Source organism: Podarcis vaucheri, assembly GCF_965113315.1.
Source record: "Podarcis vaucheri genome assembly, chromosome: 1".
Taxonomy (NCBI): domain Eukaryota; kingdom Metazoa; phylum Chordata; class Lepidosauria; order Squamata; family Lacertidae; genus Podarcis; species Podarcis vaucheri.
Genome location: NC_138759.1, coordinates 120,377,435 through 120,401,680, shown reverse-complemented (window position 1 = coordinate 120,401,680; position 24,246 = coordinate 120,377,435). Strand labels below are relative to the sequence as shown.

Sequence of the window (24,246 nt, the reverse complement as noted above, 5' to 3'; positions counted from 1 at the left end):
GTCTTTTCCAGGGAGTCTTCTCATGAGGTGGCCAAAGTATTGGAGCCTCAGCTTCAGGATCTGTCCTTCCAGTGAGCACTCAGGGCTGATTTCCTTCAGAATGGAGAGGTTTCATCTTCTTGCAGTCCATGGGACTCTCAAGAGTCTCCTCCAGCACCATAATTCAAAAGCATCAATTCTTCGGTGATCAGCTTTCTTTATGGTCCAGCTCTCACTTCCATACATCACTACTGGGAAAACCATAGCTTTAACTATACGGTTACAGATAGGTAGCCGTGTTGGTCTGCCATAGTCAAAATAAAAAAATTCCTTCCAGTAGCACCTTAAAGACCAACTAAGTTAGTTCTTGGTATGAGCTTTCGTGTGCATGCACACTTCTTCAGATACCAGAAAACGATACACGAAAACTCATACCAAGAACTAACTTAGTTGGTCTTTAAGGTGCTACTGGAAGGAATTTTTTTATTTTAACTATACGGACCTTTGTTGGCAAGGTGATGTCTCTGCTTTTTAAGATGTCTCTGCTTTTTAAGATGCTGTCTAGGTTTGCCATCGCCTTTCTCCCAAGGAGCAGGCATCTTAATCACCACAATGTGGGATACCAGCTGCTAAAAGAGACACAAGGCGCGCGCGCAGCGAGCAACACCGAAACGCAGCCAAAGAAGCGGGTGCAGGTAGCCGAAAGGCGGCTCGGACTGCAAGCCCCGGATTCCCTCAGGTTGGAGCGCCAAGGAGCAGCTCTTCCGGACCCACCCGCCGCACCTTCGCGCCGCCTCGGCCCGCCTCTCCCCCCTCCTTGGCTTGACGCCGAGAGGAGGAGGAGGCGCTGCCGCTGCCGCTGCCGCTCTTGTCGCCCGGCCCCTTGTCCCTGCCTGGCGTCGCCGCCGCCGCCGCCGCCCACCTCCTCCCTTCTATCTCCGCACAGAGCAGAGAACCTGCCCGGGAAAGCCACCGGCTGTTCGGCTTGCAGCTGCCGAGCCTGGAAATGGCGGCGGGGACGACCTGAAGGGGGGCCCAGAACGAGAGCGGAGCGCGCCGCGCCGCAGCTTCCCGTGCGCCCTGGTGCGCCTTGCGCGCCTCTCCGCGCCAAGGGGTCGCCATGAGGCTCCTCCGGGCGCTGCTGAGGAGCGTCTCCCCGGCCACTATCCCTCAGCAGGTGGACTTCTACTGCCGCTTCTCCCCCTCGCCCCTCTCCATGAAGCAGTTCCTCGACTTCGGTGAGTGAGCGCCGCCGCCAACCCGGTGGGAAAGCGCGGCGCCCCCTTGGCTTGCTCGCGCACTTCCTTCCTCCCAGCGGCCCACCATTTTCTTCTCCCCGTGGGACGCCGTCCCTTGCAAGACCCTGCTTGGGGGTCGGAGGGCGCTAGGCCTCCCCTCGGCGACCCTCCCTCCCTCCCTCAGCCATGGCAGGCGCCTGGGTGCGGGCAGCCAATGGGAACGGGCGTCCTCTGTGCCGCCTCCCTCCGCTCCCATTCGGGTTCTGGGTTTGCAGGTCAGGAGGAGGAGGAGGAGGCCTCGCGTTGTCGCTTCGAGCAAAACAAATCCGACTAGGCTGCTGCTTCCGGAGTTGCCTGAGAGTTCAAATGTAATGCTGCGGCGGCAGGCGCAGAGCTGGAAGGGGGACTCCCAGGCTCATCTAGCGCAACCCCTTGCAGTGCAGGAATGTCAACACGCGGGCGGGGACCCCATCCAAGTTGACCCCGCTTAGCTTTGCAAATAGGCTCACGCTTTTATTGCAGCAGCAGCAGCAACAACAACACATTGCATTCCCGAGGCTGAGTAAACACGCTTGTGGTTGGCGGTGCCAGTTTTAATTAAGAGCTTTCATTAACACGCGCGCCCAAATTCTCTTGCTTAGTGTGCCAAGCGACTGATTCCAGCAAAGGGAAATTGCCACGCAGCCACCTTAACAGGCGAGGAAGGGATTCTTCTGGAGTCTGAGCAGAGAGGTGTGATGTTGCCGTGCAAATAATTCAGCTTTATTGAATCTAGCACTTTTCTCTCTGCTCAGATGTGTCTTAGTAAGTGATGGCCCTTTTTATCCTGGAACGGTTTTCTGCTCTGGTTGTCATTATTGCAGAGGCCTGCACTTCCCAATCATAGTGTGCGGAGTCCTCTTCTAAAGCCAGGATTCCATAATGTTAATTTCTCCTCAAAGTGGACCATTTATAAAATGGACTTGTGTTTGTGTGTGTGTGTGAATGGCTACTTTTCCTTATTTATTGCAAGTGGCCCTGCTGAATGTTTTATACAACATGTGCATATTGCATCAGCTAAACTCTACACCCTTATCTGTTGAGAAGCAGTAACGTCCTATGATATCAGCCTGCAAGCGCCAGGTTTATATAATATCTTAAAAACATTTCAGCAATATTGTTGACTTCCGGAGGCGGCGCGAAGCAAGCAATGGCGGTCCTCTTTGCGCTGCGAAGAGGGGCTCCGCAGAAAAGGGTCGTTCGCTGCGGCAAAGCGACGACCCATTAAGAAAAACTACGAGCAGAGTGAGCTCGTGGCCGTGGGATCCGGCGGGCACCTAGAGCGACCCCCAAAACGAAGAAGGGACCCCGTAAGGGGCTCCGGAAGCGCGGAGGGGAAGCGGTGCTGTGGATTCATCGCTCTTTCTGTGGGAGTGAAGCCGCGCGGCTGTTGCGGATGAGCGCCGACCTTTCTTCCTTTTACATTGGATTACAAACCAACTACTCGTGAGTAAGATTTACTCAAAATTGGATTACAAATTTACGAATTTGGCTGAAAGCGGGAGGCGAGAAAAAGGAAGTCCGTCTCCCGAGGATGCTAGTGATCAAAAGCAAAGATTTGACAAGCTGGAAGCAGTGCGGAGAGATTTTAAAGTGAGACATCATACGTTCGGAAAAGTCGGAAACTGAAGCAGGCAAGTTACCTTTATTTCCTTGCTATTTTCTGTACCTTATCTGGGGACTTTCTCCTCCGCCGGACTTTTTTAAATTTTAAAGACTTTAAAACCCCCAGTCTCGGGCTTGCAGTGGGACAAAAGGCTACTTTGCGGATATACTTATAAATTTGAAATGGACACTTAGAGGCATTACTGTTGGATACAATTAAACAACTGTACTTTTGCACCTTTTAAGAAGCTTATGGCAACATTGTGAGAGCTCTGCTAGAGGGAAAAGGTCTTTTCCAAGGATCAGCGTTAATTTATTTAACTTAAGGAACTTTAATGGCGTCTGAAACTTTGTTTCTTCTTCCCTGAATTGCAACTTACTCCCTCTAGTGGAACTTGGGACTTACAATTTCCTGAGAACTAACTTTGCTTTGTCTTTCTGTGGTTGGATTGTTTACGCTTGTGCCTGCCTTTCTCATGAAACTTTTGACAGCCTGACCTTGAATCCAAAGACAGGTGTGGAATGAGCGATAAAGTAAAAACAAGAGCTGCGTCGAAGGCAGGGAAAGGCAAACTGACACAAACAACCCTGTTTTCTCAGGGACGCAGATCTTCAGTCCCTGCCGTTTTACAGACTGCACCCTCGCCAACAACACCAGCTGAAGAAGCTGAACAACCAATAGGTGAGGATATGGCATCTGGAGGATCTAACACTCTTTTAGAGGAAATGTTACAACAATTCGCAATTTTGAACAAAAAAGTGGATGATCAAACTGCAAAAATTGACTTAGCCACATCTTCAATTACCAAACTTTCGGAACAGGTGGCTAAGCATTCACAGGATATTGGAAACTTAAACGACGTAACATCTGAAAATCGAAAATTGGCGGAGGCTGCGATTGGGAAAGCAGAGGCCGCAGCCAAAGGAGTGGAGGAATTGAAAGGAGAGGTAAGACCGCTCCACAAACATATCACAGACCAGCAGGCCTACCTGTCTTTGGTGGAACTGCGAAACAGGGAAAATAACCTGAGATTACGCTCTATCCCAGAGATTGAGAAAGAGGATTTGACCGGCTTTCTAACGGCAGAATTTTCCAAATTCTGGGGTATAAATCAAGACACAGATTTCAAAATAACGACTGCATTTAGATTGGGAAGAGTCGCTGGGAAGGACAGGCCTAGAGACTGTTTGATTATTTTAAGGACTAAACAGGAGAGAGACAAGCTACTTGATTTACACTTCAATAAAGCACTTGTGATCCAGGATAGAAGAGCACAAATTTACAAAGATATTCCCAAACAATTACTGGATCTAAGAGCCAACTACACTGACCTAACTGGACTTCTGAGAGGTAACGGAATACCTTACAGGTGGGAGTTTCCACAAGGCGTCTTATTTAAATACAAAGGAAAGAAGATAAAAATCAAAACGAAAGAGGATTGCCAGAAGTTCCTACACGATCACGGAGAAGACCTACAGAAAGGAGCAGCTATTTGGCCACCACCAGAGTCAGGGAAAGAGTTACCACCTTCGGACTCGGACAAAAAAGAAGACACCCCACAAGACTAACAACAGATTGATACAAGATGTCTCTGCAGCTGTATAGTTGGAACATTAATGGCGCGAATTCCCCAGAAAAACGCAAACGGATCTTCCATATCCTAAAGAAAGAGAACTTGGACATAATTTGTTTGCAAGAAACCCATGTGACAAGGGCTCACAGGAAGGTGTTAACAAATAAAAGATTAGGCCAAGAATTTATCTCATCAGATAGAGTCAAGAAGAGAGGCGTGGTGATTTACGCCAAAGAGACTCTTTCACCGAAATTTTTGTTTAAAGATGAACAAGGAAGAATCCTGGCTATTGAGATTTCGACCCAAGGAGAGAAAATTTTGATATTAGGAATTTATGCACCAAACGAGGGGAAATCAGAATTTTATAAGAAGCTGCATGAGACATTATTGGACTATCTGGACTATTCGAACATCATTATGATGGGAGACATGAATGGGGTTGTCTCTACCTTTATGGATAAGTCACAGAACCAGAATTTGACTAAAGATGGAAGACTACCAAAAACTTTCTTTGAACTAACTGACAATATGGATTTAATTGACTCATGGAGGACGAGAAACCCCCTCGGTAAAGAAGGAACTTTCTTTTCTGAGGCCCACCTGTCATGGACAAGGATCGACCAAATTTGGACAACTAGAGGGCTGGCACCTAAGACCACAAAAATAGAAATCTGCCCAAAGACTTGCTCCGACCATAACGCTTTGAAAATGGAAATGAGATTTACTACTGCCGACTCCTTCAGATGGAAAATGAATGACAACCTGCTAAGAGATCAAGAGATTGTAAAGAAGGCCCAAAAAGCTTTAAAGGATTATTTTGAAATCAACTTGAACACCTCGGTGGAAAAAAGAATAATCTGGGACGCGAGCAAAGCTGTTATGAGAGGGTTTCTGATACAACAGAATACGATTAAGAAAAAACTCTGGAATGGTAAAAAGGACAAGATATTGGAGAAGATAAGGGACGGCGAGAAAAAATTAAGATTAAACCCAAAATCCAAAGAGACCTTAAGAGAAATTAAATTCCACCAGTCACAATATGCGCAATTGATCAACCAAGAAGTGGAATGGAGAATTAAACAAATGAAACAAAGATCATTTGAATCGGCGAATAAATGTGGGAAACTGCTAGCTTGGCAGTTGAAAAAGAGACAAAAATTAAACTATGTTACCAATCTAGAAGTTGAAGGAAAGAACATCCAGAAACCGGGAGAAATTAGAAAGTGTTTCCAGAAATATTTTAAAAAATTGTATACACAAGGACCCGAGGATGTAACCGAGATAGAACAATTCTTGAAAGAAAATGGTCTTCCAGAAATATCTCAAGAGAAGAGATCAACCTTGAATTGTAAAATAACACAACAGGAAATCGAGGATGCCATTCAGAATATGCAGCTGGGCAAATCTCCAGGACCTGATGGACTTACCTCCAAGTATTATAGGACGCTAAAAGACTATTTGATACAACCACTAGAGGAGGTTTGTAACCAGATTATGGGGGGAGGGAAGGCACCAGATACGTGGAAAGAAGCATTCATCACATTGATACCCAAAGTGGAAACTGAAAAAACTCAACTTAAGAACTACCGTCCCATCTCACTCCTAAATGTGGATTACAAAATATTTGCGGATATTTTGGCCAACAGATTTAAAAAAGTATTAAATGAGATAATCCATAAAGACCAGGCCGGCTTTCTCCCAGGTAGACATTTGTTTGACAATACCAGGAACATTATTGATATCTTGGAACTTTTACAAACAAATATTAACACCAAAGCAGTATTGATCTTTATAGATGCGGAGAAGGCCTTTGACAACATTTCCTGGAAATTTATGAAGAAAAATTTGGAAGGGATGGGAGTGGGAAGGGGGTTTGAGAATGGAATAGAAGCAATCTACTCAGAACAAAAAGCTAAGTTGATAGTGAACAATGTGGTGACAGAAGAACTTCATATTGAGAAAGGAACACGACAGGGGTGCCCCCTATCCCCTTTATTGTTTATTTCAGTCCTGGAGGTTTTGCTGAACATGATAAGGGAGGATCGGCAGGTACAAGGAATACGGGTCGGAGCGAAACAATATAAACTGAAAGCATTTGCAGATGACCTGGTTTTAACACTACAGGAGCCAGAAGCCAGTACAAAAAGAGTTTTAGAACTGATCCAGAAATTTGGTTGGGTGGCGGGTTTTAAGTTGAACAAGCAAAAAACTAAAGTCTTAGGGAAAAACTTGACGGCCATGGAAACAGAAGGGTTTCAGAAAGAGACAGAACTAAATATTGTTAAGAAAGTGAAATACCTGGGGGTCAATCTGTCTTCTAAGAATTTGAATCTATTTAAAGATAATTATGAGAAATGTTGGTTAGAAGTTAAAAAAGATTTAGAAATTTGGTCAAGACTGAAATTATCCTTGTTAGGCCGAATTGCAGCTATAAAGATGAACGTTTTGCCAAAGATGTTGTTTCTGTTTCAAGCCTTGCAGATTGTGGACAGAGTGGAATGTTTTGGAAAGTGGCAGAAGGACATTTCTAGGTTTGTCTGGCAGGGCAAAAAGCCCCGAATAAAGTTTAAGATATTAACTGATGCAAAAGAGAGAGGGGGGTTTGCCCTGCCGGACCTAAGGTTATACTATGAAGCGGCAGCCTTCTGCTGGATGAAAGATTGGATTCTATTAGAAAACACTGATGTCCTAGATCTGGAAGGCTTTAACAATTCGTCAGGTTGGCATGCGTATTTGTGGTATGACAAGGGTAAATCATATGGAATGTTTAAAAACCATATTGTCAGAAAAGCAATATATATGGTCTGGAAAAAATACAAAGACTTATTGGAAAGTAAAACTCCGAGGTGGATCTCACCAATAGAGGCCAAAGCTCGGAAAACAACCAATATGGAGGCTTATTGGCCGAAATATTGGGAAATAATAGAAAATATTGAAGGTAACTGGAGATTGCAGAGCTTTGAAAAATTAAAGGATAAGGTGCAAAATTGGCTGCATTATGCCCAAATCAATGAGGTTTTTAAGTTAGACAAAAAAACAGGTTTCCAGGTGGAAAAATCGAAACTTGAGACAGAGTTGCTTGAACCAAAGACCAAGTTATTATCCAGAATGTATAACTTGCTGCTTAAATGGAACACTCAAGATGAGACAGTTAAATCAGCAATGATAAAATGGGCTCAGGACATTGGTTATAATATTATGTCTGATGACTGGGAAAGGTTATGGACCACCGGTATGAAGTTTACTGCATGTAATGCTCTGAAAGAAAACATTATGAAAATGGTATACAGGTGGTACATGACCCCGGTTAAGTTAGCTAAGATTTACCATCTGTCCGATAACAAATGTTGGAAATGCAAGGAAGCTGAGGGAACATTCTTTCACCTCTGGTGGACCTGCCCAAGACTGAAGGCCTTCTGGGAAATGATCTATAATGAGTTAAAAAAGGTGTTTAAGTACACTTTTCCCAAGAAACCAGAGGCCTTCCTTCTGGGCATTGTCGGCCAGAAGGTGTCTAAAAAGGATAGAACCTTTTTTATGTACGCTACAATAGCAGCAAGAATTCTTATCGCTAAGCATTGGAAGACCCAAGATTTGCCCACACTGGAGGACTGGCACACGCAACTGATGAACTACATGGAATTAGCCGAGATGACTGCAAGGATCCGAGACACGGGAGAAGAAGCAATGGAGGAGGACTGGAAAAAATTTAAAGACTATTTGCAAAAGTATTATAAGTTATATGAAACATAAGATGTCGTGTGATTGGGAATCTAGCCCCAGTAACAAAACTTAATTATTTATGAAATTTGATAAGATTTACGAAAGAACCAAGGTTTAAATGGGTAAAAACGATATTATGGTATATTGCTTAGAGTATATGTTGATCAAGAGATTTAAACTTAAATTGTAATTGAAAATAGAAAGAAACACACGAAATAAGGATATAATTTGCTGATAAATTTATTGTCAAGAAATGCATTCTGCGAGGGATGGGGGAAGTCCAATGGAAATTTGAAATGAGTTATCGAAATGGTCGTGTTTTTCTTTTTCCTTTTTTTTCTTGTCTTTTTTTCTTTTTATCTCTTTGTTATTTCTGCAAAAAATGTAATAAAAATTATTATAAAAAAAAAAAAAAAAAACATTTCAGCAATATTGTTCAAATCTAATCTGGTTTGTAGTCTGCCATTTGCCTCAATGTATCTAATTGCAGCACTCTTAACACTACCATGTGTGACATGGCAGCTGATATGTTGTATTCAAACAGTGTACCTGATAGCAGAAACATTATGAAGACTAATTTGGACTTTATGCGATAATTTCGCTTTTGCTAAGTACACCTCCGTGTTTGGTGTTTACAGTGCTCAGTAGCGTAAAAAATGTGAAGGAAAATGTGTATCTCCAAATATTGACATGTATCAGGCAAGTGTGGTGAATGAGCTCTAAATTGAGCATTAGCTAATACTGTGGTGATATTGCTAGGAAATGAAAAAATCATTTTGCCACTCTTCAAGAGTGTGGGGTGGTTGTTTTTCTTATAGCAGTTGTGTGTTGTTGGCATTTCAACAGTGTTACACAAGAAAAATATATTGCAGTGTCAGTGGCTTCTGTTGCATTGCTCATAGAGTACATAAGGATTTTTGCTAAACTTGAGCAAAGCTACGTGCTTGCTTCTTGTCCAAATCCCTTTTGATAGAAACCAATGTTACTAATTTAATGCAGACCTCAACCTAATTTCTTTGTGGCAGGTGACAGATGCGCCCGAAAGGATGGGAGTAGGGTAGGACGAGGGAGGAATGGGTGAACAGCTCAATTGGATGGAGTAATGGAAGGAAGGTGAAGGTTCATATCTCTAGCAAGAGCTATTTGACCCTCCCCTCGCAGCCCACTGGAGGAAGAGAGAAAGAAAAAGGGAGACCTGCCCACTGCCAGATTGTGGTCCATAACAGATTACCCTCAAGTTGATGTAGGGGTGACTAGAAGTGTCTTTTACCAACTTTGGGTGGTAAGGAAGTTACAACCATTCCAGGATTGAGATAACTTAACCTTGATTGCCCATGCTCTGGTAACTTCAGAGTTGGATTACTGCAATGGGCTCATGGATAGCTCAGTTGGTTAGAGCATGGTGCTGATAACCCCAAGGTTGCAGGTTCGATCCCTGTAAGAAACAGCTGTGTATTCCACAGAGCAGGACTTTTCATGTGACTGTCCCTGACCTGTGGAATAGAACAGCATTCCTGTTGAATTATTTCCCAGCTGGCTAAATAGTTTTTTACTACCAAATTTTCAGGATTCAGTCATGTTTTATATGCATTTGCTGTTTTTGTGTTTTTAATTATCTTGTGTGTAAATCGCGTTGAGGCAGTGGTTTAGAAGGTGAGTAATAAATTAATTGTCAGAATAAGAATCATTATGTAGCCCTCCTTCACAGGAAAAGGGTTCCCCATTTAGGATTTAAATGTTCCATATATTAGTGTGTGTGTGTTTGTTTTTGTGGGAGAATAACTACAAATTCTGTCCCCACATTTCCTTCTTCCTCATGAATTTGCACATTTCCATACTTGGGTTCAATGCTCCCTTTATAAAATAACATCCAGTGGTTCTGCAGATACTGTTTGATTCCTATATTTCCCCCCCCCCCTTTAGGATCTGACAATGCATGTGAGAAAACTTCGTTTATGTTTCTGCGACAGGAGTTGCCAGTAAGATTAGCAAACATAATGAAAGAAATAAGTCTGCTTCCAGACAACCTTCTCAAAACTCCTTCCGTTCAGCTCGTCCAGAGTTGGTAAGAATCAGTTTTTAAAAACGAAAAGCAAAACTGAACTTGAGTATTTAATAGACACAGCAAGTGATGATAGAAAATGTGAAGTTCCTTCACTTATTTTTTACGTACCTTTGCTGCGTGTTTTCTTCTCACTTGTGAGGAAAGATTTGGAAGCTGAAAGCAGCCCTTTAGCCCTCTCCAATGTTATTCTGCTGAGTTAATGATCTCGACTTTGTTAGAAAATGTTAGCAGGAAATGGCTAATAATTTCAGCTAGACTATATATATATGACAAAGGCCAACCGTGCGGAAATTGTGTTTATAGGTACGTCCAGAGCCTTCAGGAGATCCTTGATTTCAAAGACAAAAGTGCAGAAGATGCAGAGGCTGTTTCTTGGTAAGTGCATTTTAATGCATCTGAATATATTGTGGCAACGGATTCTCTACACTCTTTGTGTGCAGCTGTTATTTTGCTTTGAGAAGATGAGTGTCATCCTTTTATGCCATTGACGTTAAGGGCAGTCTTCAAGATTACAGTGGTACTTTTGGTTGTGAATGGGATCCGTTCCAGAGGCCCGTTTGCAACCTGAAAGGAACACAGTCCGTGTCTGTGTGCGCGCGGGTTGCGATTTGCCGCTTCTGCGCATGCGCGCAACATAATTTTGCATGAATGCGCGAGCGGCGAAACTCGGAAGTAACCCTTTCTGGTACTTCCGGGTCACTGCAGGACGCAACCTGAAAACGCTCAACCTGAAGCAAATGTAACATGAGGTATGACTGTATTCTGAATGAAGAGAAGTCAGAGGTAGACACATCTTTATTAAGCGTCTAAAATAACAAGGGTTGATGGACCTTGCTTTGAAAATGATCACAGCTATGCTAACAGAGATAGACCCATATTTGAAAGTTCAAATTTTTTCCTCAATTTTTGCTTCCTGGATGATTTGTTGAATAGCAAGATACTATTTTTTTTTTTAGACCATTTATTTTTATTTATTTTTTTGCACTGAATAGTTAAGTGGAAGCTGTGACTCTTGAGCAGGGGTGGGGAAATATTGGCCCTTCAGGACTTGCATCAGCCCACAGTCAGCATAGTCCGTGGGAATTGTAGTACAGCAATATATGGAAGACCATAGTTTAGCCACCTCGGGCCTTTAATGTGCCTTAGACCCATTTCACAGAGCATGCACTTGGTTTCAGTTTTACAGATACTGTGATAACAATCCGGAATCGTCACAACGATGTCATTCCTACCATGGCTCAGGGCGTGATAGAGTACAAGGACCACTATGGTGTTGATCCAGTGACCAGTCAGAATGTGCAGTATTTTTTAGACCGCTTCTTCATGAGCCGTATTTCAATCAGAATGCTTCTTAATCAGCACAGTAAGTACTTCGGTTAATTGCAGAGATGAAATGTATGTGTAGAGCAATTGAGAGTGGTTTTCTTTCAAAGCCAGGGGCTTGTATATAGATCACCGTGTTTTAGCATTTTCCTTGTCCAGGGGTCTGCAACCTGCGGCTCCGGAGCCGCATGTGGCTCTTTTACACCTTTGCCGCGGCTCCGGGGCGGATACTAGCGAGGGGAGGAGGCGCATTGTGCGCCCCGACACTCCCCACTGTGGTGGGTGCTGTACTGGCTGTGACGTCGCATGGGGGCGGTGTGTGCGTTAGTCACGCACCGTCCCGACGTCACCTTCCCGCCCGCCGTCAGATCGCGGCTCCAGAGATATATTTGTTTTAAATGTCGCAATGGTTTTGCGGCTCCCTTTTTTTTTTCTCCTTCAGAAACAGGTCCAAGTGGCTCTTTTTGTCTTAAAGGTTGCAGACCCCTGTCCTTGTCTGTAAATGCCTGCCAGTTTTGTTCTTAAAACAATATATTAATTGTTTGTTCCCTGGATGTAAAAGCTGCTGCTCTTGCAGCCCATAAATTGTGAATTCACTTGTTATCTTCTTCCATTTGGCAGCTTTGTTGTTCGGGGGGAAAGTCAAGGTCAACCCTGCTCATCCCAAACACATTGGAAGCATTGATCCTAAGTGCAATGTGGTTGAAGTCATAAAAGGTAACATCAGGCAGACTTATCAAGGAAAACAGATGTAATAGCAAATCATTGGTGGCAGTCTAAACGGGCTGTTGACTGTGTTTAACATCGTTCGTGTTGTCAGTTATGCCGGTGGTTATAATCAGGACTGTGTGATACTTTGCCAAAAAAGGGAAAGGATTCTCAACAAGTTGACCCAAATTATACATAAAGAAAAGCTGAATTATAGAACTTGTAGACAATTTTTGTAATTTAGTCCTAAACTAGAGAGTGTGACTTCAACTTACTTGGCCGGAGAGTAAACACCATGGATCTAAACAGGACTGACAACAGAGTAAACGTGCATAGGATCATGGTTACTTCCCTATGCTTTTTATAGCGTGTACCGTATTTTTCGCTCTATAAGACACACCTTTTCCCCTCCAAAAATTAAGGGGAAATGTGTGTGCGTCTTATGGAGCAAATGCAGGCTCCATGGCTTCAGCGATAGCAATGCGAAGCCTCCGAAACGCAGTGGGAGCGCTCCTGCTGCGCTCCGGAGGCTTCACATTGCTTTCGCTGAAGCCTGGAGAGTGAGAGGGGTCGGTGCGCACTGATCCCTCTTGCTCTCCTGGCTTTGTTTCGCTGGAGAGGCGCTGCACAGCTTTCCCTCTCCGCTCAGCGCCCCTTCAGCGAAGCGGGAGGAGAAATGGAAGGGGCTCTGTTTCTCCTGCCGCTTCGCTGAAGGGGCGCCGCGCAGAGAGGGAGAGAATTTCTTGTTCTCCCTGTCTAAAACAAGGTGCGTCCTATGGTCGGGTGCGTCCTATAGAGCGAAATATATGGTATTTGGCTGGTCACCGCGGGCGGGGGCTGTGAAAGGCTACTGGAAATTTTAATCCGCTCTGGCTTCTGAGATTTTACCAAACATTGCTCACACACTTTCAAACACGTTCAACCTCAGGGACAATATATTTGACTTTTTTTTTCTTAAAAAAGAAAAGAAAGCTCTGGAAATTAAAATCTGCATTACTATACACTTTTTCTGTACTTTGCACCGAATCAAGGCATGCATGCAGCTGTAGTTAGTAATTTGAGTTGTTGTGGCCAGAAATATTCATAATTGGTGTCAGCTGCAGTCGTCAGCAGTTCATTCCTGAACACTTAAGAACTGGGCTGTCGTTAATCTGTTTCCTGACATTTTAAAAAACTTCCGCCAGGATATTGTGCAGAGCTGCGAAGTGTAAACCTTTAAACAAAATTGTTGTGCTTCATTTTTTTTGCAGACGGCTATGAAAATGCAAAGACCCTTTGTGACCTGTATTACATGAATTCTCCAGAACTTGTACTCGAGGAGAGAAACGGTAAGGACAGGAAGTGGAGTGGGTTATTAAAGGAAGTCACAAGTCCTTGGCAAGGATTTATCATACGCTGCCTCTTTTTTGTGCCGGTCTCCCTTTTTAGACTGTGTCTGCGGTAGTAGTGCTCATCTTTCCATTGGTTGGGCCTCACGTGTGTGATGACTGTCTTGCTCAGTCTGCAGTACAAACAGGGGCTGCCTCTGGTGGATAGAATGTTAATCGGGTATCCTGGGCACAGCCTTAAACACGATGTGTCTATATATGCCGATTTCATTATAGAAATATGCTATGGGGGACCTCGGGCGGCTGCAGGTCTCTGCATTGTGTTTGCACAGTGAAAGAAACGTCTTGCAGGGTTTGCTGTGAAAAGTTCATAGCGTGACCTTGTGAAGTAGCTTTCGGTGTCGAGTTACAAGGGGTCAGCAAACGTTTTTCAGCAGGGGGCCGGTCCACTGTCCCTCAGACCTTGTGGTGGGGCCGGACTATATTTTGAAGAAGAAAAAATGAACAAATTCCTGTGCCTCACAAATAACCCAGAGGTACATTTTAAATAAAAGGACACATTCTACTCATGGGAAAACACACTGATTCCCGGACTGTCCATGGGCCCGATTTAGAAGGCGATTTAGAAGGCCCGCAGGGCTTAGGTTGCCTACCCATGAGTTCATAACTCCACCAGGCACATTTTGTTGTGAGACCACTTATCCCACAATGATAACTGCAACAGCTACACTGTGGGCGATACTTTTTCTTCAAATACTTCTTTGAAACGAGCTATTTAAGGTTTACTTGGAACTTGCACATACTGAACACATTTCAGCATGACACGGGTGGCGCTGTGGGTTAAACCACTGAGCCTTGGGCTTGCCGATTGGAAGGTCGGCGGTTCGAATCCCCGCGACGGGGTGAGCTCCCGTTGCTCGGTCCCTGCTCCTGCCAACCTAGCGGTTCAAAAGCATGTCAAAGTGCAAGTAGAAGGTAAATGGTGTTTCCGTGCGCTGCTCTGGTTTGCCAGAAGCGGCTTAGTCATGCTGGCCACATGACCCGGAAGCTGTACGCCGGCTCCCTCGGCCAATAAAGCAAGATGAGCACCGCAACCTCAGAGTCGTCCCCGACTGGACCTAATGGTTAGGGGTCCCTTTACCTTTAACACAGCCCTGTAATGCTGCCAGATCAGGATTTTATTTCACTGGGCAGAGAGTAAATCGGACATATATACACCATGTGCGACCTTTTACTGAAAAGGTAAAGAGCTGCAACAACCTTCAGCGGTTACTATTGCAAAGAGGATGTGTCTTTATGTGTGCAAGGCCTGTGACGCACAAGCCACGGAGATAGCATTTATGGTATACTTCCAATATACCTTCTCAAATTGGGGAGTGGACATCTTTTAGACAGATAATAAAATAGAAAAACAAATATTATGTACCTGGATCCAAATAAGCATGTATGCGCTTAGTTCCAACATACCGTATTTTTCTCTCTATAAGACGCACCAGACCGTAAGACGCACCAGACCGTAAGACGCACCTAGTTTTTGGAGGAGGAAAACAAGAAAAAAAATATTCTGAATCCCAGCGATCCCTCTTGCTGTTCTGGCTTCTGGGATAGCTGCGCAGCCTGCATTCGCTCCATAAGACGCACACACACTTCGCCTTACTTTTTAGGAGGGAAAAAGTGTGGCTTATAGAGCGAAAAATACGGTACTATTTTTGAAGTTTCAGAATAATATGGTATTTGGGGGGGCAGAGGTTGCTTGTGTTCAAAAAGGGGCAGGTGGGAATCCAAAAATAGCCCTGGATAGATATACAAGCTCTGTTTGGCATGCCTAAAGAAGCTTTTTGACTCTGAGCCATTGTAAACTTCTAAGAGGGCCACACTGTCTAGTCGTGCTCAGTCAGGCCTTGCCAAAACTGATAGTTCAGCACTTGGTTGTTGTTTCTTTGTTCCCCTCTTTTTACAGTAAAATCGCCAGGGCAGCCCATGCAGGTGGTGTATGTCCCGTCACATCTCTACTACATGGTTTTTGAACTTTTCAAGGTTTGTATAAAACACACACTGATATGTTGTGGATCCTCCTTCTCTGTTTTCTGTTGCCAAACTGTCAAGAGACAAGACAAACATGGCAATTCCTGACATTTGATACGCTGAAAAAAAGAGGGGGGGAGGGTAGATCACTTTTAAAGACAAGCGCTTGAGGCTTACACACAATCTACTGTCTTAAAGGAGGTCTCCATAGGTATTCTGATGAGCCACAGCACCCTATCTTGCCCTCATGCAAAAGCTGTTCTCCTGGTCATACCTGATAATGTCCCACATCTCAGCTAGATGTTTTATTTTCATTCCCGTCAAAAGAGTCAGGTGAACATAATCTCATAGGGAAGTAGCCAGTGTAACAAGGAGCTCAGAGAAGAGCAGGCTGATTTTTGAGTTACCAGGGGTCAGCAAACTTTTTATTCAGGTTATAGGATGTGGGTGGTGCTGTGGTCTAAACCACAGAGCCTAGGGCTTGCCGATCAGAAGGTTGGCGGTTTGAATCCCTGCGACGGGGTGAGCTCCCGTTGTTCAGTCCCAGCTCCTGCCCACATAGTAGTTCGAAAGCATGTCAAAGTGCAAGTAGATAAATAGGTACCGCTTCAGCGGGAAGGTAAATGGCATTTCCGTGTGCTGCTCTGGTTCGCCAGAAGCGGCTTAGTCATGCTGGCCGTATGACCCGGAAAAACTGTCTGCGGAAGCAGACAAATGCTGGCTCCCTCGGCCAGTAAAACGAGATGAGCGCCGCAATCCCAGAGTCATCCGTGACTGGACCTAACGGTCAGGGGTCCCTTTCCTTTTACCTTTATCTTTAGGGCTTCAGGTCAAGCTGTGGTCACCAGGACTGGAGTTGGGCTTAGTACTTCAATGTGGGTCTGCAGATGTTGTTGGATTACAACTCTTACCATATCCAGGGTTGCCATATTACAAACTGAACATCTAGGCAGTTGTTGAGCCTTTTGAGGGGAGCAGGCAAAATTGTTGAGCATTTTAGGTTTGCCCAAAGATGCATAGTGTCGCAAAAATTGCCGTTTCTCAGCTATTGTTATGGAAAATCAGGAAAGACGACTGCAATAACATGGGCTGCCATACATCTGGAATTTCCCAGACATTTCACCGATTCCCACCACACGCAGTATTCAGGATATTTCCATGAAATACCGGACATATTGCAACCCAGTCATATCTGACCATTGGCTAGGCAGTCAGAAGTGAAGTGTCCCCATGCCTGAACTGGCATTATTCCTCTATGTTTAGGTGGCAGCTGTGGTCATGACTGCCTTTTAACATCTGGAGATTCCCCACCCCTAGGGGATCCCTTTATGTGCACAGGGTCGCATGTGAGAATGATAGAGTTGCCCTCCAGATTTTGTTTCCATGCATTGCTCTGCAAGTAAAGGGACTCGATTTCATATCTAAAATACAAAATATACGTTGTTGCCTGTATTTAAATTCTAAAACGGCAGGGAACAGAATTCAGACTACTGTTCCCGTTCTTGCACTGCATCCATGAAATAACTTTCAATCTTGAAAGACAGAAATAACCAAATACTAGTCAAGTCGGATGGGTAGCTTCATAAAATGTTTACAAAGCAGGAAGCAACTTTATAATGTATTCTGGAACAAGTTTATTCTAAAATCTTGTGAATCATTATGTGATCACAGCTAAATGGAACTGTTTTATTAAATTACCAAGCTAAAATGATATACAGATATGTAATTCGGCCATTACTTCCATGTTTTGAAATCTTAGAATGCAATGAGAGCTACAATGGAACATCATGCGAATCGAGACGTTTACCCTCCAATTCATGTCCACGTCACATTAGGCAATGAGGATTTAACTGTGAAGGTAATGGCTTTGTTTACTCTCTCATTTCCCACTTTGTAGTCCTGGCAAACGGTTAAAGCACTGGTTTTGCAGTACAGTGGTGCCTCGCAAGACGAAAAGAATCAGTTCTGTGATTCTCTTCGTCTAGCGGTTTTTTCGTCTTGCGAAGCAAGCCCATTGACGGATTAGCGCTATTAGCGCTTTTAGCGGCTTATCGGATCAGCTGATAAGCGGCTTAGCGGCTTGGGAAAAGGGGGGGGAAGGGAAAAAAACCTGCAGGAACTCGCAAGACATTTTCGTCTTGCGAAGCAAGCCCATAGGAGATTGGTTTTGCGAAGCACCTCCAAAACGGAAAACCCTTTCGTCTAGCGAGTTTTCCGTCTTGCGAGGCATTCGTCTTGTGGGGCACCACTGTAATTTTCACCTTGATGTGCATTTACCTGCCATGGGCATTTTTTTAATTACCTGGTCATAAAGTAGCAAGTGGAAGCAGCATATATGATGTCAAACAGGACTGCTAGAGTATTTTGCCAATTCAGGGATCTTCTGATCCAGGATGAGTTGTTCAGCCTATTTTGGACGTGGTTGTGCTCCCCATAACATTCAGATGAGCAGCTGGGAGATGCTCCTGGATCTATCGTTATTCTTGGATGTTTGAGTGGCAGCTGTGGTCCTGAGTGCTTTTCTCCAGCTGCAGCCCCCCTCTTGAACTGAACAGGCCTGGTCACAGTCATAGTAATATCAAGAGTGGACTGTCTGCCATTGAAGAGCGTTCTGAAACTCGATCCAAAAGGCTGCCAGGGTTTTAAACGGAGCCAGACAGGTAGGATGCATTGCTACAATATTGTTTCATCAGCAGCGATGGCCAGGGCCTAGGATTTCTTGATCACCTCCTCTCATATGTAGCTTCCCAAAGCCCTATTCCACATTTGGAGACCCTCCACTATGTCCCTGTGTCATCTGAGGTTCAGTGGATGGTTGTATGAGCAGACTCTCGATTGCTGCCTCCTCAGCTGTGAAATATCCTAACTGACACTCTCTGCTGGATCACAGCTTGTGGTCCACTCCTGGCTTTAAAGAGACCTTGTGGGGATTATATCTTTTGTAGATTGGGGCTGCTATTGAAAGGTTTTCTGTTGTTTTTACTTACCGGTATTTGGCATTGAAAAAGAAATCTTTGGTTTTGTATGATTTGCATTATTATATTTATATTAGCTGCCTATTATTATTCTATCAGAGGGACGTGGGTGGCGCTGTGGGTTAAACCACAGAGCCTAGGACTTGCCAATCAGAAGGTTGGCGGTTCGAATCCCCACAACGGGGTGAGCTCCCGTTGCTTGGTCCCTGCTCCTGCCAACCTAGCAGTTCGAAAGCACGTCAAAGTGCAAGTAGATAACTAGGTACCGCTCCGGCGGGAAGGTAAACGGCTTTTCTGTGCGCTGCTCTGGTTCACCAGAAGCGGCTTAGTCATGCTGGCCACATGACCCGGAAGCTGTATGCTGGCTCCCTCGGCCAATAAAGCGAGATGAGCACCGCAAGCCCAGAGTCAGCCATGACTGGGCCTAATGGTCAGGGGCCCCTTTAACTTTTTATTATTCTATTAACTGAAGAGTAGTGTTATAAATCGTTTTGAAGAAGTACATTTTGTGCATGCAGGCCACCATTCACCATTCATTCATTCAGTTAGTATAGCACACTATACTCGCAGGTCTCAGCGCAGTCCCCTAGGTAAAAGCACAATATAAAAACATTAAATACATAATAAAAAATACAAGGTGTATATTTCTGATGTAAGGTTGGGTATGCCAGCATTTGTTTTTAGCCAGAATCGTCCCCAAGTCCTAATCCCCCCTCCACATTCTAGATGTGTGATCGTGGCGGTGGTGTTCCTTTGAGGAAAATAGATCGGCTGTTTAACTACATGTATTCAACTGCACCCCGTCCCCGTGTTGAGACATCGCGAGCAACACCTCTGGTATGTAGGCCATTTTTATGTGATGCCTTGCATTGGCAGTTAGCAAATTAGTTAGTTGAAGTGGTTAACAAAATATTTCCTTGTACATTAAAGGGGGGGGGGCTTTTCCGGTTGAGGGCAGCATTCCTTTGGGGTAATGTGGGGTGGGGGGCAAAAGCCAGTAGTGGGTACATGCAGAGCTTCTTGCTCTTTCTTGCTTCTCTCACCACCCTTATCCATTTCTTGCCTATCCAGCAGGCTACCAAGGAAAGGACAGATCACTCTTGCCCGATGTAAATTTGCAGAGAACTCTTTAGAATTTAGGCAAAGAGCCACATGAAATTAGACCACACTGGCTGTAGGTTGCCCATACACTGATCCGTTGCTTATGGTGAATATGGGCCAGAATGATAAAAAAATTCCTTCCAGTAGCACCTTAAAGACCAACTAGGTTAGTTCTTGGTATGAGCTTTCGTGTGCATGCACACTTCTTTAGATACACTGAAACAGAAGTTGCCAGATCCTTCTATATAGTGAGAAGGTGGGGAGGGGTATTACCCAGAAGGGTGGTGGGAATGGGAGATTGGCAGGTAGCTGAGATGAGCCTGTTGACGACTCTTAACGACTGCAATAGGTCTACAGGAAAAGGCAAGGGGTGAGAAGGTGAGAAATGGCTTAGTCATGTATAATGAGATAAGAATCCAATGTCTCTGTTCAGACCAGGTCTCTCCATGGTTTTGAGTTTGGTAATGAGTTGCAATTCAGCAGCTTCTCTTTCCAGTCTATTTCTGAAATTCCTTTGTAGTAAAACAGCTACTTTGAGATCTTGTATAGAATGTCCTGGGAGATTGAAGTGTTCTCCTACTGGTTTCTCTGTTTTGTGATCCAGAATGATGTTATTAATAACTAAAGCCAGTATCTAGAGTTCCACTGTTGCATGTATAAACAAACTTCCAAATGCAAAAAAAAAACCTTCAGTGAAGAAAATCAGGCTCTAGTGAGGCACTGTTCCATCAGTAAAACCCTGCTTTGTGCAGTTAATGATGCATGTAACTTGCTCCAGTTCATGGGCAAGAACAGCCTCACTGCCATTTTTGCTCCCTGCTTTCTAGAGTGGTGTGCAACTATTTTAAATGCTAATAAGTTTAAGGCTGAAGAGTCTGTGAGCTGGTGCCTATATTGTTTTGGTGGCTTATCTGGGCATTTTTTTATACTCCACAGCAAGTCAAATAAGAGCATTGTTCAGCGAGACAAATTCATACACCATTAGGTCCTGTGTCTGCTTGTTCTTACATTTCATCTGAGTTTCTGTGCTATCTTCTACCACATTATCTACCACTTGTCTTTCCTTATGCCTAGTGGTTATACATCTGATAATGCCAGTCATGTCACACAGTGAAATTACTGAATATCCATTTCAGATGCCCATGCGATCCTATCAGAAGAGAAAATTGCATGCAGATGCAATAGGGATAAATGAACAGCTTTTTTTCAAGGGCAACTGAACAGAAGAAGGAACAGGAGAGGAAGACCCAACTGGTGTGGCTTAGTGGTTAAGGGTGTTGCATCAAGGGCCTGGAAGACTCGGGTTCAAATCCCCAGTGTTGAAGCTTACTGAGTGACATTGGGTCTTTCTCACAGCTTTGTTGTGAGATTAAAATGGGGAATAAAAATGTATGCTACCTTGAGCTCCTTTCAAGGAAGGCAAGTTATAAATGTAATAAAAATAAATAACTGCAAGCTTCAGTTTCATCTGAATAGGAAGCCATTGGCACGGATTGGGAAGAATATTAGAGAACACCTACCTGCAGTTTTGTCTTCATTTTCTTTTCACTGTAAAAGTAGCTCCCCTTTTCTCATGTTTGTGTCCAGCAACAGAATGCTTTTTCTCTAGCAAATGTTGATTATATTGGGCGGGATTCAACAGACAAGTCCCACTAGCAGAAGCTCACACAAGGACGCGATGGGGGTTTCCACTGTCCTTCCCTCGCACCCCCCAAAATTGGTGGGGGACGTGTGTCAAGAAGGCCACAGAACATCGCAGGAAGGAAGGGGGCCATTTGGATGGCAAGCTAAAATGCTTGCGCTGGTGCAATGATCAGAAGAGTGCAAGTTGGAACTCCTCCCATTACTATTTTTGTTTTTCATGTTTTAGCTAACTCTCTTGTTGTCGGTTTTTGTGTCTCTGTGTGTGTTATGTTTAGGCTGGATTTGGTTACGGCTTGCCTATATCCCGTCTCTATGCTCAGTACTTCCAAGGAGATCTGAAGCTCTATTCGCTAGAGGGTTATGGTACAGATGCTGTTATCTTCATAAAGGCATGTTATTTATCACCCGCTTTGACAAACATCTTTCCATTTAAAAGGCAGGATCTGATGATGGCTAAGTTATATTGAACATTGCCTTTTCCTTTTCTCTGCAGGCTTTATCATCAGAATCTGTTGAAAGACTGCCGGTATATAACAAATCAGCTTGGAAACATTACACAGCGAATCATGAAGCAGATGACTGGTGTGTCCCAAGTAGTGAGCCAAAAGACATGACTACATTCCGCAGTATATAGCCGTATGGGACAATATGTGGTGTGCAGAAGATAGCCTTAGTACACAGTTCATGTTAGGACTGTGTAAGTCTGGTTTACTACAGTACAGCTCTAATATTTTGTATGGGGAGCACACAATTTCACTAAACAGGAGTCAGAAAACCACTTTTCTAGAGCAGCATTCGTTTAAAAAAGTGAGTATGCTAAATTCATTTCAATCATTCCATCTTAAATTGCTTCAGCAGGTAGATCTGGTGTATCAAGTTCTAGATTTTATATAAAAAGGTCAGTGCACAGCTTGTTCAAGTATTGTACAATTTCACTTGCCAAGCATTCTAATGAGACTTCCATGGAAAACTTAGTTGAATTAAAGAACTGCAATGTTGTAAACCTTATCTGGGAATCAGTTGCACTAGCACAGACAGCATTACAATGTGAAAAATACTAGATAAAACATGATCATGCTTTTTTTCTAGGAATCAAACAGTTTGAGCCTTGTAATATTAGACACCATAGTTCTTCTAACAAACCACATGCATTTAATTTCATACATGATCCAGCTTGAGTTTCATTAATATTAATTTGGAGGTTTAGTACATAATTAAATATCTCCCACTAAAATCAGTGGCACTTGATAACATTTACATTTGGCTAGCTTGTGCCTTGTGTTTTTACCCTCTGTAGGAAGTTTGAATGAAAATCTCAAATCTGGTAGTGCATAAATATGTTATTCTTTAGATGGAGTTCCAAGAATGAATATTTGCCTCTCTTCAGAATATTCAGGCATAATGAATTGGATCCCCAAAATGATGAGTTGAACTTCACTCATGTAGTGGGACTTTCCTGCCACCACCAAAGTTGGTTCTGAGAATTGAAGGACTGTCTGGAATGGCATATGATGGGGTACAGGGGCTATAGTGGGATAGGGAATTATGGCGAATTCAGTGGGGCTGACTTGTGGGGAGTGCCTTGCCACACGCACAGGACATCTCTGGATCCAGCCCTTTTATATCAGCAGTTGCAATTAATGCAAAAACACTGAACATGATCTGGGCAAAATGGAATTGCTGGAGAGGCTTAAGCAAGTCCTCAATTCTCCTGTTGAAATTAGTGGTATTTGAAAGTGCTTAAACTTCTGATGAATTTTGCTTTTCAGTAAATGAAAGTTGTTAATAAAGCACAGCCTGCCTCCTAATTTAATGCCACTGATACTTGCACTGATTTTTGCAAAAATGAAACAGGCCTCAGGTTGTTAAGAAAGTTTGGACATTATGCACATAGTACTTTTGACATCTAATTGCTATGGCTATGTTTCTTTGCACTATTATAGTATTTCTTTTAAAACATTTGGATATGTTCAGCTTCTTAAGAATGAAAAGAAACTGGAGCAATAACAACGTATTAGTTCTTTTTAAAAATGTGGTATACTTCCTGATGTTTCTTGCTGCTCTAGCCTATTAAATACTTCTATACATATTTAACTTCCTGTTTGTGCTCTATCTTCTATAAACATGTGGCCAGCTGCCAAGTAGTAGAATGAAAGCCATTTAATTTCACTGAATTCAGCCAAATTCTGGGGTATTTGGTAGTATTTAATACTGTCATGGTAACTTGCAAACTCAACAAGAAGCGGACGAACAGTTGCAGCCATCGTGAACGTAATGCCAGTATTGCAAGGAATAATCAAGACAGGAGCTATCTAGTAAGTTGTGCATACGTTATAGAAAGCACAATTGGTATCTATCTGAAGGGTAGTTTCCCATTGGCAAGGCAAAGCCTATTGAGTTGGGTTATAGTTCCAACTGGTGGTTGAAGGTAGAACAAACATTTTGGGAAGTAAAGAGCTCCCACAATCTAGTTTGCAGACTTGCTAAGCCCAAAGTAGGTCACAGGAGCGAACCTAAAATGTAAGTATAGTACAAGAAACTGAGAGGACAAGGATCAGCTAGGCCTGACTTCCACGTGTGTATGTCTGTCTGTCTCTATATATAAATAAAAATTCAGATTACTGCATGGGAATGAGTGAATATTCAAGTTGAAGTCATTAAAAGTAGGGTGCAGTAGCCTTGTGGTGCTAATGAAAGCTACCCTTAAGGTAGGTACCAATTGGTATTTTTTCCCAACTGACAACACATAGCTATATAGATGGGATGTACCAAAAATTACCCCCAACTAGGCTGGGACCCCCACTCCAGCAAAGAAAAAGAATTTTTTTTTGAGAGAGAGAGATGCTCTTACCAAACGCTTCTTCAGCCGAAGCACAGGAACCAATTTTACAGTATCTCGTGAAGGTACTGGGAGAAAGA

The 24,246-nt window shown here is 43.5% G+C and overlaps 1 protein-coding gene across 1 annotated transcript; it reads left to right on the top strand.

Moving 5' to 3' along the window:
- The first annotated feature begins 720 nt into the window (after positions 1–720).
- On the top strand, positions 721–23,421 carry PDK1 (pyruvate dehydrogenase kinase 1). Its single transcript, XM_082210441.1, has 11 exons — positions 721–1,217; positions 10,082–10,223; positions 10,527–10,598; positions 11,402–11,586; positions 12,168–12,263; positions 13,505–13,582; positions 15,543–15,619; positions 17,367–17,465; positions 19,309–19,419; positions 21,603–21,716; positions 21,821–23,421. Exons 1-11 carry the CDS (start codon positions 1,100–1,102, stop codon positions 21,959–21,961), a joined length of 1,233 nt encoding a protein of 410 aa, XP_082066567.1. The 5' UTR covers positions 721–1,099; the 3' UTR covers positions 21,962–23,421.
- The last annotated feature ends 825 nt before the right edge of the window (positions 23,422–24,246 follow it).

Excerpts from the sequence above, each read along its gene's own strand:
- PDK1 (XM_082210441.1), top strand. The coding sequence starts at position 1,100 with ATGAGGCTCCTCCGGGCGCTGCTGAGGAGCGTCTCCCCGGCCACTATC. Across the intron at positions 10,224-10,526 it reads GTTCAGCTCGTCCAGAGTTG|GTACGTCCAGAGCCTTCAGG; the intron begins GTAAGAATCAGT and ends TTGTGTTTATAG. Across the intron at positions 11,587-12,167 it reads AATGCTTCTTAATCAGCACA|CTTTGTTGTTCGGGGGGAAA; the intron begins GTAAGTACTTCG and ends TCCATTTGGCAG.